This window comes from Copadichromis virginalis, linkage group LG11 (genome assembly GCF_057382275.1).
Source record: "Copadichromis virginalis isolate Kocher_CV1m ecotype Utaka linkage group LG11, C_Virginalis_male_GT1.1, whole genome shotgun sequence".
Taxonomy (NCBI): domain Eukaryota; kingdom Metazoa; phylum Chordata; class Actinopteri; order Cichliformes; family Cichlidae; genus Copadichromis; species Copadichromis virginalis.
In genome coordinates, this window is record NC_140628.1 from 27940543 (window position 1) to 27956020 (window position 15478).

The following is a 15478-nucleotide window of genomic DNA, read 5'->3' on the forward strand; positions in this document are numbered from 1 at the left end:
TTTTCAGACTTTTGAACCGATGATGCACCTCGCATTCACACACTTAGGTATTCACACTGCCCACCTGTCCAGCTGATGGCATACCCCATCAGCCTTTTACAGCTGAGGGGTAAAAGGGACTGGAAGACCTGGAAACATGTTGCAATGACAGGAATAACAACACAGGGAGGAGCCGTGCTGCTCTCTGGCAGGAAGCACCATGCCCTCCTGTGTTTTAAATGCACTGTAAAACAGCATGCAGCAACACTACATATGAGCGGGTGGAGGAAGGTTTGGGGTCTTCATTCACCCTGTTCTGTTAACCGTCAGGGGTGGGATGCGGGGCCTCCTTGCTACTGCAGATAAGGAGGCGGACTGCTTTCCTCCACCCCAGAGAGAAGGGTTACATCTCCTGGATCCGGGTATGGTTTGCCCCTCTGGGGGCGGGGGTACCCAGACCTGGGATATAGAGTATGTTTGGGGAGTGTGAATGTGTGTACAGTGCCTATCTGTGTTTGTCTCCATGTCAGATGAGTGCCGAGTATTTGTTTGTGTACATGGGGGTGGGAATGCACATTTGTGTCTCCGTGCGCCTGTTCGTCTGTGTCAGCTTGGGTCTTAGACTACACCTCTCTGGGAACATCTCAGGCTCTCCAAGGTATGGAGGCCTTTCTCCCCTCACCACACTCCCTGCCAGTGGCTGATGCCGTCAGACGTTGGTGTGTTGGTGGTTCTTGGTGTCTGGGGCTGGGCGCTCATGTATGTCCCAACTCACCCCTGGTGGCCGATTGGCGGGGCCTGGCGCCTGTGGCCTGGCTGGGCCCCTTCCGGGGGGTGGGGTGCCCTCAGGCCTCTGGGCCTGAGGCCCGGTCCTCTCTGGCACAGCTGGCTGCTGGCAGATCCCTCGGGCACGTCACTGCAACCCCCTCTGGCCTCTGCTCCGTGGCTGCTGGGTGACCTCTCGTTTGGGGCTCTCCTCAGCTCTTCCTAGGAAGGTGGCACGGTTGCCCCTGTGGTGGTCCACCTTGGGCCCTCGTACGCTGGGGCCTTTGGATGTCTGGGGCCTGGATCTCCTCCATACCTGCTTCATGCCCTGGGGGACGGGGCTATAGCGTCCACACTCCCTAGCAGATCGTTACATGGAGAAACCTTTTGAATACAAGCGTGCTGATCCACACAGGTGTGCAAACGGGTGTACACACGGGTGTTCACTGACACAAACTACACCCTTCCTGCCTGCTACCACGAAGCACATTGTGCGCTGTCGATCTTGCGTGCTGCACAATAACATGTAATATTTAGTATCTACTGTTATCTACTTTTGGCTAGTTTATTGTGATGGTGTTGTATTTATTATGTTGCTTTTTTATGTTTGTTTTCTCTTCTGTTTTTTTTTTTTATCTCCATACAGGTGATCCACGTGTTTTGTTTGTTTTTCTTTTTTTTCTTCACCCTTTCTCACCATCTCTTCTCCCCTCTATTTTTCTTTCTCTCCCTCTCTTTTTTCATTCTCTCTCCCAGTCCTATCCCCCAGTCATGTCTGTCCCGTCTGTAACAACCGAAAATCAAATAAATACATAATTATAATAAAGGTCAATCAAATGGACCAATATGGCAAGGCCATGATGATCCACTTGGTAAAGTAAATCCTCTGGGCATCTTTCTTGGCCTTCAGACAACAATTCTGATGGCTAAAGATCCAAACAGGACAGGCAAAAAAAAAAAAAAGAAAAAGGAATAACAACACAGAGAATATTTGGGTGAATGGGGTAATTTTTCTTTTTTTTTCTTTTTTTTCATTATAACCTCTACATGGCTGGAGCAAAATAAAAAGATACATCAACACGTCACAACAATGTACCACAAAATATACAGTATACAGTAAAGAGAGAAGAGTAAACCATTTAAATGGAATCTAAAAAAAAAAAAAATTCTCTTCTCTCAGCGAGTGGAAACACATTGGAAAGAAACATCAGTAGTTCAAATATTGACAATCCCCTTTCTAAACAACTTTTATACTGTACCATATTATTTTGATATAAAACAAGTGGGAAAAAAAGAAATCAACTATCTATCTTCACCTGCCCCCACAGGGTTGCTAACACTCAACATGTTTTGGTAAGATCAGCAGACAGACAGTGAAAACACAATGAGCTTTGTGGGCACAGAGAGTGGTTTGAGGTGACCTTTTTAAAAAAAATATAAATCAAGGCCAATACTTCCAGTGTAAAACAAAGTAAAAGGGCATGTACCCCTTTATCAAAGCTTTTGTTTTCCTTTTTTTGCCTGCCGACAGTGTAGGGGATAAACAAAAACATCGTACCTAAACACAGACACACCTGCTGTGACACTGAAAAGCTTTCATTTGGTAAAAAATAAAAGGTAGATACCCCAAGAACATCCCCAGTCTCTCCCACACCTCCCTCCCCTGCCTGTTTCAAACTAGAGTGAGCCTGTGCAAGTGATTACTCCCAACAGGTGAATCTGCGACTAGTGCACCGCAGCTGCTCAAAGTCCCAGTTTGTTGTCATGGGAAAACAACAGCACAGCGGGCTACTGTTTGAGATTGTCAACCATTTCACCAAATTACACCAATTTCTGGTGAAAACTGGGCTTTCTGAGCAAAACCACTGTGTGCTGTGCTGTTCCTCAGTTTTCACTTCACTGGCCCCAGCTTTCATCCTGAAGTAGGGGACCAAAACGCTGTGAAACACTGAGAAATAAATAGTAGCCATTACTGCTGGCAACTCAGTAACCACAAACACCTTGGACTCCACATCATGCACAGTACTCCTCCTGCTTGATAGGCAGAGTGAGCATTATTTGAATTTACAGAGGAAAACACAAGCACATAGGAAAACAAGTGAACAGTTGGTATACTGACATAATATACAAGTGCGCTGCAAATGGCAGGAACAAATTTGTACAACCTAATAGCTTGCTTGTTTGGTTGCTTTTCAGCTAGATTAAAAAAAGGCAAGCAATTTTAGAGACAGAATTGGTGTTATTAAAAGCCTGGATTGTTTCTACTGAAAGCTAATTAGAGATACTGAAAGACATACATATATAAATATATATATATATGTATAAACAGTCACAGGTGGCAAAACTGCAATTAAACAACACTAATGCAAACACAGAGATTCTTTGAACAAAAACTCGACAGTTACGAGTGCCAAACAGTGTGCTCGGGGATTAAATGTGAGCGTAAATCATAGCTTGTTAGGGAGGTGAATCAAACAGAGTAACAGCCGGGTGTATTTTTGCCTAATGTTACCAGCAGAAAGGAAAGATATTTTAACTGCAGACTCCAAAACAGAAAAGCTGTTCGGTGTTATGCTTAAATGCAGACTAACACTAGAAGAAAATGAATTTGAGGTTTCCTTTGGGGCGAAAAAGAAGATTCTGTCACTGTGTTTAAGCATGTGCCAATCATACTTCTTAGTACAGCTCTTCTCTGCAGAGGAGTGAAAGACATGATTGGTAAATTAATGAATTATCCAGTGTTGTCAGAATATGATTTCGCACATGTATCGTTTTAAACCTGCGGCAGCACAAGTTGGATAGAGGTCTAAGAACTCTATCTTTAAAAAAAGGCAAAGTAAAAAAAAAAAAAAACTCCACCCAACTTGGCTATTGCAGGTTGTAAAACAAGAATAGCCAATGCTGAACATGCTGAGCAGCCACACCGCTCAACCTACACCCATGTCCCTGCTCCACCTCTCATTGCCCCCACAACTTTAATATCACCAGTCTAGTAAAAAAAAAAAAATTAGCCCTGTTGTCTTCATATCCTGTTGTCCTCTTCGCTTCATCCTTCTGGGAGCCTTTTTCATCATCTGGTTTTATCACTGTCAGAGAGAAATGACAAAACTTAATAAATATGACCAATATGCAAAAACAACATGAAACAAACACGCCTATTTTTTTGACAACTTCCAGAAAATATGCATTTATTGTCCACATCAAATGCAATTAAATGGAAAAATAATCCATATTTTCCTAAATTCTTCATACATATTCTTTTTTTCTTCTTATTCAACAGTTAATTGCTGGTAAATTAATTCATTTAGATCACGGCACAACAACGACAATAGCGTAAAATCATTTGAATGTCGAATAAACGTTGTATCAGAAATATCTACAGCTAGGTGCCCAAAAGATCCAGCAGCTTTCCTGGTTTGTGGATGAAATCTAAATCTAAAGCATAAACCAAACCCATGGTTTTACAACACTCATTAAATTTGCTTCTGCATGGCATTGAATAGTGCTGTTCTGTCAGCAGAGATGCACACAAAGTATTCAATAGGAGGTTGGAGGGTTTGAAAGGATACTTCAGATTTCACCTGCTTTTACTTTTTGATTAAGTTTAGGTTAAAGATTGGGACTTGGGCTGAGGTCTGCAAATTAACAAGTTATTTTTACAAAGTGTACATGTGAGGCACTGGGAGTGAAACCTCTGGTGCCACTGCCAAAACCACAGTCACAGCACTGGTGCCAAATAGACACCTTATGTTGTAATGTTTTCTTTTCATATCTTGCAGTATTTTCAGAGAACTTTATTACTTGGAGTTGACAGATAAATATAAGATACACAACATTTTATCACAAAATACCACTTTTTATGGACGAGATATCACTGTTGTGTTATTAAACTTTTACAGACTTGTGTTACTTTACTTGGCATTGTAAGAAAATCCTTTGTCAAATGTAGAAGTCGAGATTTACTTTCAGAATCCAGTGAAGTGCATCTGTGGCACGAAGGCTCTTTTCATATTTTAATAGCATCTCAGTAAAGAAATATTAACTTGATTATGTATGGAGAGACAGACTTTTACATCTTTCTTCTCTTCTTGTTATATCCATTTCAAAAGCAAAGGTAAATGTCCCTGATATCTCCTTGCAGTTATGAAATGTCATCCAGTTTGCTGTCAGCAGTTTCAAAAGTGACATAAAACAAGACTTTGAAATTCAAGTCACACATGCCACTACAGTAAATTTAAAGATGAAATGTTCTATATTTGTGATGACATTTCTAGATGACTCCCCGCAGCTTTCACACCACATCACGATGGAGGAACCACTTTTCCAAGCCAGCTTCCCTTGAACTAAAACTGACTTTAGACACTCAATCAGAATGACGGAGCTGTGTGAAGAGATTTCTGGTGACTGTATCGCTCATGGTCATGTCAACCAGGTATCAAGGATTCTTTTAGGTTAGTAAATGTCTGCAGGACTGTGCTCATCCTTGGTGATGCTAAAAATACAAAGAGGAATACTGGCACTACCCCGTTTAAATTACTATAAGAGGCTTTTACATCACTAACATTTCTTGATGTTTCCAGCAAAAAGTGAGGCCTGACCACAGACACTGGCTGAAAATAACCTTTATTTCTATGCAAACAGTCTCTCAAAATATGCAAAGGCTTTGTTTTTATCCACTGTGCTGAATTGTCCTTGACTTGCTCCTGCCCACTATTGTTCTGTTGTGTGACTCACACTCATGAATGCAGAATCAGACAAAGTCACCTAAATTCTTAGAAAAGATAAAATGTAGAGGTCAAGTGTTTACTTGCTCAGCCATTATAACTGTCAGCTGTACCATTCTCAATTCACATTCATGGCTCTATAGGCCTAACCTGTTCTGTTGCATTTTTTTTGTTTAAGAGACCATCCTCTTCATTGAGCTTGTCTGTCTTCAGCTCCACCACAACGCTACTGTTCGTCATTCCAGAGTTCCTAGAAATAGAAATGGCATAGAGAAAAAACAGTGAAAACAAAAGAAAAAATCGGGGAGTTAAGTGTTTGTTGGGGCGAATATTTGCTTAGTTTTACAAATGCATGTAGACAAGAACGATTCAGTCTGACAACTTGTTTGCAAAATAAACCTGTGCAGTATTAATGCAGTTCTCCCAGTGGACCTGAAATGTATGTATCCTGTAACTCTATTCTGCAAACTTAACATTTACAAATCGTACTTTATTGTGTCAAATCTCCAAGCAAATAAAGAAAAAGAAACCCTGCTCTTGCTGCTAATCAGGATATTCTGATTATTTAAAAGAAAATTTATTCTTGCAGGACAGATGGCACATTTGCAATTAAAAAGGATTATGAAAACAAGCTTAGGAAAGTTGGTATTCTATATTGTAAAAACTTCAGATGTATTTTGCAATCAGCAACATCGTCAGTGCATACAAATAGATATCTATAGTCTTTTTAACAAATATTCTGGCATGAGCAAACCAAACACTTTTGTTTTTTTGTTACAGATTTTCCAACTTGTTAAGCACTTTGACTTTTAGTGTTTTTTGATTCATGTGATTATTAATCCCCCCTCCCATCCCTTTTGTCCCTGATCTCTACTCACACTTCCTTCGGGTCCTTCTTGCTGCAAGACAGCTTGTTGTTCTTGCTTAGGCAGTAGAGGAGGCCAACCAGCAACAGGAGGAGCAGAACACACACCACCACAGCTATCACCACCGCACTGGAGCCTCCCTGTCCAGCTACAGTGCCGCAATGGAAGTACATATGGGAGGAGGGATGGGGGGAGGGTCGGGGGGCAGGTGGGAGGTTTGCGAGGTGGAGGGTTGGTGGGAAAGTTTGGGGAAATTTGATTGGAGGGCAGATGTTTAGGGGAATCATGGAAGGATTGATCATGGTGGAGGAGGTGTGAGGATGGAATGGAGAGTTTTCGATTTTCAAAAAATCAGTGGTAGGGAGAGAGGCATCGTTTGGGGTGGTTGATTGGTGAGAGAAAGAGGAAGGAAATTGATTTGATTTGGTGTTATCATGGGAGGGAGAGAATGGGAAGATAGAGAGCGAGAGAATGAGATTTGATGGAGTCCAGGTGAAGACAGTTGATGGATGGGTAGTTGGAAAGGTGGAGGGCAGAGGATAAGGGGCGGGGATTGGGATGTGGGGTTAGTCTATCTTTTGAATGCAATGACTGAAATGTGATGCGACCCAAAAACAGGGCCTATGTCTACGCAGATAATACTAGACAGCTAATGAGAGCAATGAAACAACACTGAACATACTCACCCAACCACCTACACTTGTATTACTGTACTTGTGAAGACATGATGCTATAATAAGTTTTCTCAAGCTAACATTACTAACCCTACAAAGATTACTGAAGCCTATTAAGATCCAGTCATAATCGAAAACTATATTTGTTTCTGCTCCTGTCACTGTCCAAGGGATAAAAAAATCTGCCCACCTGCAACACATCATTAGCAAGTAAAATGTGAATTATTCATTGGTTTTACAGAGGGGCATTTGAAATGTTATTGTGTATTGGTTCTGAGTATTGATTTTCTGATATCCCCAGGAAAATGTTGGCAGGAGTACTTTTAGTACTTTTCTAACTTAAACTGCAGTGCTACAGTGTGAGCCTGATATTACAGTCTGTGGTGTCCTTACAGACAAGGTCAAAGATGCTTCCTTTCCTGTGTATGCTAAAAAAGGAAACCTGGAACATTTCCACCAAAATGTTGAAAATGAGTAGGATGCATGAAGTCTTCTCTGAATCCCGAAGTTATAAAATTCAATTGATGTTCCCAAAGAATACATTTTTTAACTAATTTGAATATTTTCATGACTATTTTGTTAAATTATCACTTTTTTAATTATTATTTTTACTCGCTTTTTCATAATGTGGGGGTTTGGGGCCTGTTTATTAGACAATGGCATTTGGATATGCTCGATAACATTTTGGCAGGCAGCTTTTTTAGTTTTTAACATTAAATTATTTAGGAAATAAGCAGGCTGATCAAAAAGGAAAATATTCATGATTGGTCTTTGAATTGTGTGATACTTCATACAGGACCTATCCATTCTCACTTCTCTAGAAGCATATCTTCTCAGCTACAGTAATACAAGTACAGATACACAAAAACTCTTGTAAACACAGATACATAAAACCTTTGTGTGTGTAAACAGCCATCAATACACACACAGCAACTTACATTTGTAGACGAACACCATACACATGTCAATAGGGTTAGCGATACAGACCTGACGTTAGCACAGGGTTTCCAGAAAGCAGCACTTTAAGAGAAAAAGAGTTTCTCAGTCCCATAGCATAGCAAAGCAACAACCACAACACACACAATGCACACCACTAAAAAGATACTTAGCTAAAGTTACTTAATCTACACACAGCACCGGATGAGCGGAGAAAAGCAGAAAAAGCAAGGAATAAGAAGGCAGCTGGAAAGAAGAGGTGACCAAATAGACACAGTAAAGAGACGAAGAGAAGAGTGGAAGGAACAGAATAGAATAGAATCCTTTATTGTCCCCAAGGGGCCACAAAAGCTTTTGGTACCATCCACAAAATATAGGACAGACATTATACAAAGGTGACAAGAGAAGAAGAATAACAATGTACAATATCCACAGTGTTCGGTAGTTAAGAGGGCAAATATACAAGGTTACAGTACAGCAGAGGAGAGTGTGTGTGTGCGTGCGTGTGTGTGTGTGTGCGCGTGTGCGTGTGTGTGTGTGTGTGTGTGTGTGTGTGTGTGTGTGTGTGTGTGTGTGTGACATGGAAGGGCTGGGGCAATAGGAAGCGGATGGAGGGGAGTTTCTAAATTACAGGGTCTGTACAACAAAGAGTCCTGAGAGAAGAAGGGAGGAGAGGAAGAGGAGGAGGGAGAAGGTTCTACCTTCAGCTGAGCTGCCAACTGCAAAAAGAGAGGAGGAGAAAAAAAAACAAGAAAAGCGAGATCACGAAGATGTAAAACAGCAATTCAGGCACCAGCTACAGCTTTATTATCAATAACTTTAGTGAGAGCCCATTTTAAAAAGCAAACCATGAAAGAAGCAAGCTATAAAGGTGTAGATGCAGTTTACAAAAGGTGAAAGAAGATCAGACTGTAGTTGATGTTATTAGCAGGCTAAGAAGTTACTGGCATGGCATTAAGACACACTGTGTTACCTTAGAGACTTGTAATCATGAAATTATAAAAAAAGAAATTTGTCAGTTTAGATCATTATGTGTTATAATGTATTTTACAAGTTTTTCTTCACTCATAACTACTTGTGTTAGATCTTAAATGTTACTCCTAGACACTTCTATAGCAATGAAGATGACATACAAATGAGTTTTAGTGTTGTGGCTGCACGGATCGTTGCAATTTCTGGGCGTTATTCTGTGTGTTCCCTTTGTGTACACACACAATAAGACTAACCATTTGGTCACGTACACAAAATATATGTCATATCCACAACTGGCTAACTGTAAAAACATTTGTTTTTTTTGCCATAACTTTCATTTCAATAGTGAACAGCTTTTACAGAATTGAAGATGATATCCAGTTTTCCTCACTGCATCCATGTAAGTATTTATAAGAAGAACTAATGAGCAGTGCATTCCATTTTAATTTGGTAATATGCCAATCTCCAAACACTTATTTTTTAATTACTGAATATGTGATTATGCTATGCAACTTTTTTTTTTGTTGGTAAGTTTTAAAATATAATTTGACTAAAAACAGCGAACGCTGGTTTCATCTGTTCTGCATGTCCAACGCAACTTTTTAACTGAATCACATTTTCAGGTTAATGAGGAAAACCCAGTGGAGAAAGAGAGCTTGTTACACTGACCTTGTTCGAGAGAAAGTGGGAAGACCGTGATATCTTTTCCATGCTCATTTTCGACCTCGCAGGTCACCCCGCCATTTATCATATCAGCAGTGGTTTTCAGGGTCAAAGTGCTCACCCACTTGTTACCTTTCACTGTTATCGACTGGAGGGGAAGATAAAAAGGAAGGAAGAGAGATAAAGGAAAAAGGCCAAAGTAAATTAGTGTCGTTTGTCAAAATCCTTCTTTGCCTTTTGCCTATATGAGTTTGCAGTATAATTCTTCTTTTATTATTACTATCCACTTGTCTTATGAGTCCCATTCCTATTATTTTAAACAAACTTCTCATATGTGATATTTCTCTCTACCTCTCACTTACAAACAAAAAATCTGCTCGTGAAAATTATTAGTTGTGCTCTCATTTTTAATCTTCCAAACATCCCTACTAGTTTCTGACATTATCACATTTTTCAAAAAGATGATTAACGTTTTATCTTATTTTATCAGTTTATGTAATATTTAATAATGAAGGCGTACTCCCTCTACAAGTTTCTTAAAAGCTGTTTTCGCTTTTTTTTCCCCTTTAGTAGAGCTTTTGAAGTTTTACACAGTACTCTACCAAGAGTGATCTTAATACGTTATGAAACATAACACTTTAATCTTCTCATATTGACTCTAATGGAAACACAAATAGTAGCAGGGCGCTTTTCATTTGAAATAAGCCTTACTATTATTTCCAAATGAGTTCCAATACATTCATTTTACTGATTCCTGTAAACTGTAAAGACTCATTTTTCTCTCAGCTTGACTCAGATGTCTACCTGTTCTCCTCCTGAGGGCTGCCAGGTGAAGTTAGGGGTAGGCACACCGTATGCTACGCACATAAGGGTCACCTTGTCTCCTTCCTTCCCCACCTTCACAGGAGCAGGAGGGTCAATCACTGGCTTTCCTGGACAGGGAATGAGAATGTCATGGGTAAACAAAGTGAACAATGCTGCATAACCTTAAACACATACAGTTATACCTCAGTTCTCCTTTCAACTTCTACTTCCAAGCTGCTCCCAATTCCTTCCTCTAACCAAAACAATACGCTGCACACTCTGGCACTGACCACTGTTATTATACTTTGTGTATTGGTATAGCGGTAGCAGTTCAGTGTGTAGTACATAGCAAGAGTTCATGAGTTAGTGAGCTATATCAAGCATAAAGTCAGAGTTTTCTGTCATTCTAAAGGCTCTATTTTCACCTCACTGAATCATCGTGGCAACTTTTGCTGAAGACATAACGTGGTTAGTACCAGAGTGTTCACAAATGTTTTTATTTACAGCATGCTTTACATACAATTCCCTGCTGGGGGAATGCGCTTAATATGTGCAAGCTGTTAAGCTGTACCTTAGATCAAGAAAGATGCCCAGTTGTAAAGTTACAGCAGTGAAAACATCTGTGTCACACTGTCACTAGAATGTAGATGTACTCAGAAAAGCCATACATGTATTTTTTGCCTACTGCTATGTCTCTTTTACACTGTTCAATTAACAAACTTTATTTCACTTTGATCTTCTGACAGACTGGTCTCCTTTTATGAGCTGTGAGACTCTAATCGGCACATCTAATTTGGCTGTTACATTAGCAATAAACATCAGCACCAAGAGCACACTTGGCATAAAATAATTAACTTGAATTAAAATGTTTGTTTTACTGCAGTGTGCAATAAATTCCAAGATTTAGCATTAATTTCTTGTCTTATGTGCGGAAGTATTACATTTTATTGTAATATTTTTTGCATTATTTATAGATTTTTATCACCGTTTTATCGTCATCATCTGATATTGGCTCTGACTTGAGTAGGTGGCACACATGCAGATCATTTTTTTAGGGAAAAAGAGTCATGTGACATGTGAAACACCCCGTTTCTCTGAGTGTGCAGAGAGAAGGAAACAGAGAAAGTTGATATATGACCATCTCGATACTACTCATTTTACCTGGAGTTTTTGGTTTTGTCAAGCCAAAGAGCTCAAAGAATGCCTGGCCTTGCTGAACATCCTTTATAGTATATAAACTCTTCTTACAATGAAGTTGGAATTCCACTTTTGTTTCCAAATAGTAGGCTCTAGAATGCTTACAGTTACCTTAACGGATTTAGCAGTGGAGAAACATGACAGCCTCTACAGCATGGCTTAAATTCTTCTATTTACTCTGAGATAAAGTTTTATAGTGTTCCTGTGAGTGTGGGTGTACTTGTTTCGTGCATGCACTTTTACCTTTGACTGTGAGGTTGACGCTAGCCTGGGACATCAGTCCTGGCACAGATGGAACAGCTCCAACACAAACATATTCTCCAGCATTTTGATAGGAAACATTTTGTATTGACAGAGTCCCGTTCTGAGACAGCACCTCAGAGCCCTGCAGAAACACAAGCACACTGAAGAAGAACTGGACTCATAATATTATGCTTCTGCTCTTTTTTTTTGTGAGTAGAACAGCGCTGTCAATATCTAATTTGATGGCACACCACTGTGATGGGAAAGCAGAAAAGGAATCTTCACACACACTGTTTGAAAGCGCAGTGATAACAAATCAAAGTCAGTCCTCCATGATGAACCTGTCTCTTGCAATTCTTCTCAACTTCTTCTCATAGGAATTCATCTTTCTAAGAACAAACACATTCTCTGCCCAGAAAACCAGCTGCCTGCGAGTTTCCATCACACCCAAGAGACACAACAATAGATACATAGGTTACAACAACAGACCTAACACTGGAGGAGCACTCTGCACATCACAAGTGGAGAAACAGGAATGAAGACTAAACACACCAAAGGTATATTTATGTGCAGTTTTACAGTATTAAATGTACCCAGATCCTTGAAATAGACAATCGAGAACAAATAATCTGTAAATAAAAAAATGTTTTTAAACATATTAAAGACAGAAAAGACGCTGTGCATGCTGTAGCTATCACTATGAATTTCTGTGTCAAGGAAGACAAGGTTTTTTTGCTACCGTAAAACTGAAAATATCCACAACAGAGTGAAACTGCATATGTAGTAGCAGTGTACTGCAGGCATAAGATTATGACCACTCAGATGTGACGCAGATAACACTGATTATCTCTCTGTCATAGCACCAGTGGGATATATTAGGGAGCATGTGAACATTTGGCACTCCTCTGACATCAACAAGGCATTTTCAGCCAAAGGACTGCCGCTGACTGGATATTTTTGTGAAAAAATCAGTATATCACCAGTTTCTGAAACACTTGAACCACCTTCCTTCCTTGTTCAGATGCTCAGTTTAAACTTCAGAAGGTAGTCTTAACCATGTCTACCTGTCTACATGCACTAATTTAAAGGAGTGCGATGGGCTAATTGGACACTTGCATTAACTGGTGTGTCTAATACAGTGGTCGGTGCATTGAGCCAAAATAAGGAATGAATTCTTGTTGACTTGGTGAATGTTGTTACTGTATGACACTGACAAGTTTTCATTTTAAAAACTGAGCATGCTTAGAAAGAACTTATTGGAAATGTGAGGATTTTATTTATTTATTGATTTCTTTTGTCCTAATGTTGACTCTGTACCTGTATCAAGCTTCAAGTCAGCTAAACAATCAATCATAGTGCCAGGCTGGTTGGTGTTTCTGATTTTATGTGAAAAACAGAAAGAATGCACACAAATACCACAACTCTTTTAAAGGGGGGGGGATGGCACACTTATTTACAACAAAAAAGAAAGAAAAATTGAGAAAATGATGAAACACACCTTTTTCCACTGAACTGTATGATTACGAGAAGCCTTGATCCTACACTGCCATGCTGCTTTGTCTCCAAGCATGACAACTTTAGATACAGCTGGTGTCACTTTTACTGGGTCAATGTCTGACAGAGAGAAAACAGAGAGCAATTAAAGATAAGATGGGGGGGGGGGAGTCGACTGAAAACTATAGACCTTCTACACATTCTGAGGTGTTAAATAAGTGCCAATTCAAATTAAACAACAGTACAAAGCTAATGCACTTATTCTGAAGTCAAGCCCATTTTGAGCCCAAGTTAAGCCTATTCCATACACTTTCGAGGTTATCACTGCTTAATGTGTGTGATAAGATCAGATTAAACAGTGTGCTTGGGATAACATTAAAGTAACAGATGAAGTGTGAAAAATTGAATTGGATATCAGCCGGCTGACTGAACTTCATTAGAGCCTATTCCATGGAAACCTTTTAATTCTATGATTTACTGATGAAAAGAAAGGCTTCCTACATGGGAAGAACCACACAAACCGGAGATGCATTGTTCTTTCTGTGTGTTAACCCTCTTTAATTCAGCAATGTGTGTGTCTTTATGTGTATTTGGCTTACTCACAGTCGACAGTGAGGGCAATCGTCTTTTCCAAGGTAAAGTCAATCTCGAAATCTAATGCTGTGCACTTGTACTGTGCAGCATCAGAGCGCTTGACAGATTTCAGTATGAGAAGACCATCTTTACCTTGGGCCTCTTCTCCCTGAATATTAAAAAACAGGAATTACGAGTAAAAACCAAGCAAGAGGGTGACAGAGGTTGCAGTAGAGAAACAAATTTGCAACTAAATGTTGCCTTTTCTTTATCAAATGTGTGCATGAAATGATCTCATACATTTTTAGTGAACTCAAATGGAGGCTGGGGGTTCCCATCAGTCTCACATTTCATGGTTACAGTATCACCCTCTTTGACTGGTTGACTTGTGTTAAACAGCGAAAAGTAGATTTTGTCAGAAGGATCTAGACAGAGAAGAACAGACATGGAACAGATGAAAATTCCTTCAGTGGTTACATTTCACTGTTACACTATACATCATCAATCATAAATGAGTAATGCATTCCAGAAGAAATGCTTTCCCAGTGCCTCCTCCTGAGCCAACTGAGTCTTTTTCCTAAATGGGGTTTCTATCATATAATTCTCATCACCTTGATGTAGGTATAAGGACAGAAGTGAATATTTCTATATCTTTTGACTTTCTAACAGGGCATGTGGTGGATCGATTGATGCACAATAAAGATATATACAGAATCTAACATAATTAAATAAGAAATTGCAGAAACAATGTACTATTGACCTTCCTACACAAGAAGAATTATGAATTAATTTGTGTGTGAAGAAAATAAAAATTTATATGTGGTTAAAATATCTGATTTAAAATGTTCTTGCTAACTGGAATAAATTAATATGTCACCAAAGTTCATAAACCAAATGCAATTCCTCCCAACTACAAGAGGGAAGGGAAAGACCTCTGACTGGATACCCTCCCAAACGGCCTGCGCCCACCACTCACAGTTTAGGTTGATCTTGATGCGGTTAGAATCCATCGTTTCGATCTTGTTCCCCGGCATGCTGTACTCTACAGTACAGTAAAACTCCGAATCCTTGTCCTCTTTCATGGGCTGCATGTACAGGCTGCTCGTTACAGTGATGAGACCCGAAGTCTCCTTCACTTGTTTGGCAACCATGTATGTTTCTGACGGACAGGAAGGAAGGAAAAAGGGAAAACAGTTCTAAAATTAAAGGAATGTAGCAGATCAGGTTACAAATGAACGCAAACGGTGAAGATATATACATATCTATATATATCTATATATATATAAAGAACACATACTCTCTTGTTTGTCTTTGACCTCAGGAAGGGGTTTGGCATCTCTGAACCAGACAATTCTTGGAAGAGGAAACCCATTCTTCGTTTCACAGGTGCCGACCTGAAAAAACGACAATGGAAAAGCTATCAGAGAGTATGTATTTTTGGTCAGAATCGATAAATGTGCAAACAACGCATACAGACCTCTGAGCTAGAAGGAATTCCTGCAGTGATGGCCTGAGATGTTGTCAGTTTTGGGTGTTCGGGCGCAGCTGAGACAGAAAAAAGGACAACACAAGTTACAATTACAACACT

At 39.8% G+C, this 15478-nt stretch overlaps 1 protein-coding gene across 3 annotated transcripts in view; it reads right to left on the reverse strand.

Annotated features, from left to right (window-relative positions):
* Positions 1-1740: 1740 nt before the first annotated feature.
* bcam (basal cell adhesion molecule (Lutheran blood group)) overlaps positions 1741-15478 on the reverse strand; it is a 48061-nt gene continuing 34323 nt past the window's right edge. Inside the window, exons 4-17 of one of the 3 annotated variants that reach the window (XM_085471829.1) lie at positions 15368-15435; positions 15188-15284; positions 14867-15049; positions 14191-14315; positions 13921-14059; positions 13322-13437; positions 11824-11965; positions 10384-10511; positions 9586-9727; positions 8646-8663; positions 7996-8028; positions 6347-6482; positions 5619-5718; positions 1741-3830 (exon numbers count right to left, since the gene is read on the reverse strand). In XM_085471829.1, coding sequence (XP_085327955.1) covers positions 3828-3830; positions 5619-5718; positions 6347-6482; positions 7996-8028; positions 8646-8663; positions 9586-9727; positions 10384-10511; positions 11824-11965; positions 13322-13437; positions 13921-14059; positions 14191-14315; positions 14867-15049; positions 15188-15284; positions 15368-15435 — 1430 coding nt within the window. In that variant the 3' untranslated portion in view covers positions 1741-3827. The remainder of the gene's footprint in view (positions 3831-5618; positions 5719-6346; positions 6483-7995; positions 8029-8645; positions 8664-9585; positions 9728-10383; positions 10512-11823; positions 11966-13321; positions 13438-13920; positions 14060-14190; positions 14316-14866; positions 15050-15187; positions 15285-15367; positions 15436-15478) is intronic. The other 2 variants (XM_085471830.1, XM_085471831.1) reach the window with 2 other exon arrangements.